Source organism: Melampsora larici-populina (genome assembly GCF_000204055.1).
Source record: "Melampsora larici-populina 98AG31 unplaced genomic scaffold MELLAscaffold_481, whole genome shotgun sequence".
NCBI classification, from domain to species: domain Eukaryota; kingdom Fungi; phylum Basidiomycota; class Pucciniomycetes; order Pucciniales; family Melampsoraceae; genus Melampsora; species Melampsora laricis-populina.
Window position 1 is genome coordinate 1 of NW_006769173.1, and position 2,872 is coordinate 2,872.

The 2,872-nt window shown below is 32.8% G+C and overlaps 2 protein-coding genes across 2 annotated transcripts in view; one reads left to right on the plus strand and one right to left on the minus strand.

Annotated features, from left to right (window-relative positions):
* Nucleotides 1-27: 27 nt before the first annotated feature.
* Nucleotides 28-492, plus strand: MELLADRAFT_114745 (uncharacterized protein; the record flags this gene model as incomplete). The annotated part of the gene is made up of 1 exon (XM_007419756.1): nt 28-492. The coding sequence occupies one exon, from the start codon at nt 28-30 to the stop codon at nt 490-492; it is 465 nt and encodes a 154-aa protein (XP_007419818.1).
* Nucleotides 493-2,458: 1,966 nt separating this feature from the next.
* Nucleotides 2,459-2,872, minus strand: part of MELLADRAFT_118739 (uncharacterized protein) — a gene marked incomplete at both ends in the record, with an annotated part of 1,583 nt that continues 1,169 nt past the window's right edge. The window contains one exon of the mRNA XM_007419757.1: nt 2,459-2,872.

Below are 2,872 nucleotides of genomic sequence, written 5' to 3' on the forward strand. Positions count from 1 at the left end.
TTCATCTGTGCATTAACATCAGGTTTAATGAGTTTAGGAGCCTTTGCAGCAACGATGGTAATCTTTTTACAATTAACATCAGAATTAATGAAAAGTCAAACTTCAAGATTATTACCAATCAAAGGAGAAATTTTAATTGAAACTTATTTACCTTTAATTGGATCGATTTTAATCATAATCTCATCTATATTTTTCTTTAATAAATTTTTAGAAGGTTTACGTGATTATAGAAGATCAGATCAAGATGAATTTCTTTCAGGTCATAATCGTACTTATTGGTCACAATTCTTAAGACGTAAATCTGGTAGTCATAAAGGAAAAGAAGAGATTGAAGATAAAGGTAAAGAAGAAATTAAAGATAAAGGAAAAGGAAAAGTTGAAGAAGAAGTTCAATCTGAATCAGGTCAAAGTAATTTACCACCACCACCTCCTCTGCAAGATGATCCAACACCAAAAAAGAAAAAGAGAAAGAGTGTTTCAAAAGCATCTTGACCTTCAAGTTCTCACATTCATTATTGGCTGAAGTGTTTGTAATTTTCTCAAAAAGATTCTCTCTCATTTAAAACAATTATATCTTATACATTTATGTACATTCCTTTGAATAAATTCGTCAACTTCTTGTAAACTTTCATTTCCTTTCTTTGTTTTTACACAACCAACTGCAACATTCTTTTGTGAAAAATCAATGAACTTGTCCTTAAAGAACAATTCAATAGCTCAATTAAAAGCAAATTTTCTTACCTTGGATCAAAATCAAAAAACCCTTACTTATCTTTTGAGAAAAAGAATCAAATTCTCTGAAACCTTGCCAATCTTTTATTCTATCTTTAAAAGAATCCAACTGCTACAACCTTCTTTCAATCCTCCTAATTATAATCAAGGAAAGTACATCAAGGTAAAAAAGGATACCATTCTCAAAGCATCATACCCCAGTATCATTGCAACCAAGCACAGCCATCTTGAGTTGAACCCACAATGAACCATTGTACAAGTCTTCCCCAATTGAATGTGGTGTGATTCATGACATGTATCTGTCAATAAACAGATTCAAATGATACATATATTTTCAATTTTTTCCTTTGACAAGGTTTTTGCTTTAACTTTGTTAAGCTAAGTTCTTGCTAAAGAACCAACCTATAATCATTGTGATCTTCATGATTATGAAAAGCCCATGCTTTGTCATTGTGTCACTCACTCTTCAAGTTCCAGGACTGTACATGATGATCTCATGACTGGTTATAAATTATAAATAGAAGAATGTTATGCCTTGGCCTGTGTGGTAGCTTGGTGCCAAAGGTTATTAGACTAAAGAGAAACCATCTTTCAAGAAAAGAGTTGTTGATGTCTAAAATTTTGTGTAATTGAACTAACAGGTCAGACCCTTGGTTTGTCTGTATCACAACTATGATCCCATGACTGTTCACCACCATACCAAAATCATTCTGATCATGTTCATTGTCTTCATCCATTATAAGTTTTTCTCTACTTATACTTTTGCACCCACCCACCCTTTTTATCCCATTTTTGGCTTTATGATACTGTTATGATTTCAAGTCCTTTTTGGCATTTGCATGTTTTATTTGCATACAATGTCTGTGGTCTCTTCTTTCTAATATAAAATGTCAAGAAGATATAAGAAGGCACTTTTTCTTTGTGCGGGTTTCATTATAAATTTAATGTACTAGGGGTTGGGCAAAAAACTTATCAACCAGTTTTTCAACTTCAACAAGTCAATAAAAGAGAGTCAAAAAGTGTATGTACAGGTTTCCAAGATCTGTTGCCTTTCAGAGTTACACAGTAGTTACCCAAATTAAGTTTTGAGGTCTGTTCCAATCCCTGTAGATTGATCAACACATTCCCACCTCATTTACCTCTTCAACCACATTTCTGTTCCCAATTTGGTGCAAGGTTCTTCAGATAGTTAATAAACTCATCTTCATGCAAGTCTCCTGATCTCATCTCAAGAAATCAAACAACTTAAAGCAAGCTGATTTTTTATTTTTTTGAAACAGACCTATACCAGTGACATCATCACAAATCAAATCAGAGCTGAGCTTCAAGAGAGCCTAAGCAATACCTGGCTAAATGTTTGATAAAACAGTTGGAGCCATAAATTTGTAAAAGGTGAAAGTTGAAAAGTGTGGTTTGTGTGGCTTGTGGAGCAGATCAGCAAATCACTTTGCCATGTAAACTGATCATCTCAATCAAAATGCTTTGTTACAAATCACACAATTTCTCAAACCATCATCCTACTGAACAATCTACACACACACAAAAGTCCTCTAAACACATAAGATCATCACTCAAACATCAGACAGATATACATAGAGTCACTGATAACTGATAACTGATGATTGATGACTGATGATTGATGATCGATAACTGATAACAGGTAACTAATGACTAATTCATAAACCCTCATGCCTTCTTTTCATGATCATCAAGATTCTTAACACTCTAAGTGAAATCACCTTAAATCTTAAATCTTTCATCACTAAAGATATGATTATCCAAAACAAAAACCAAATCAAACCTCATAAATCGATCCATAATCAAAATATAACTCCTAATCCAATCTTCTTGAATCCGATCTTGTATCTCTCTTTCATCTCAATTCCAACAAATTCACAAAAAAAACTAAAAAAACTAATCAAATCAAATCGAATTCACCAAAAACCCGTCCCCCAAACAAAAAAGAAAAAGATTAAATCATCTGAATCATTTTTTCTATGAAAAGGATTCAATTAGGTAAACTTCCATTCGAAAGTTTTGTACGTTTCTTTTTTCGATGATCTTCTTCTTTTGAAAGGTTTGGATGATTGGAATGAATTCCATTCTCTAAATTCCTTCTTGGTTGGGTTGAAGGATGAAC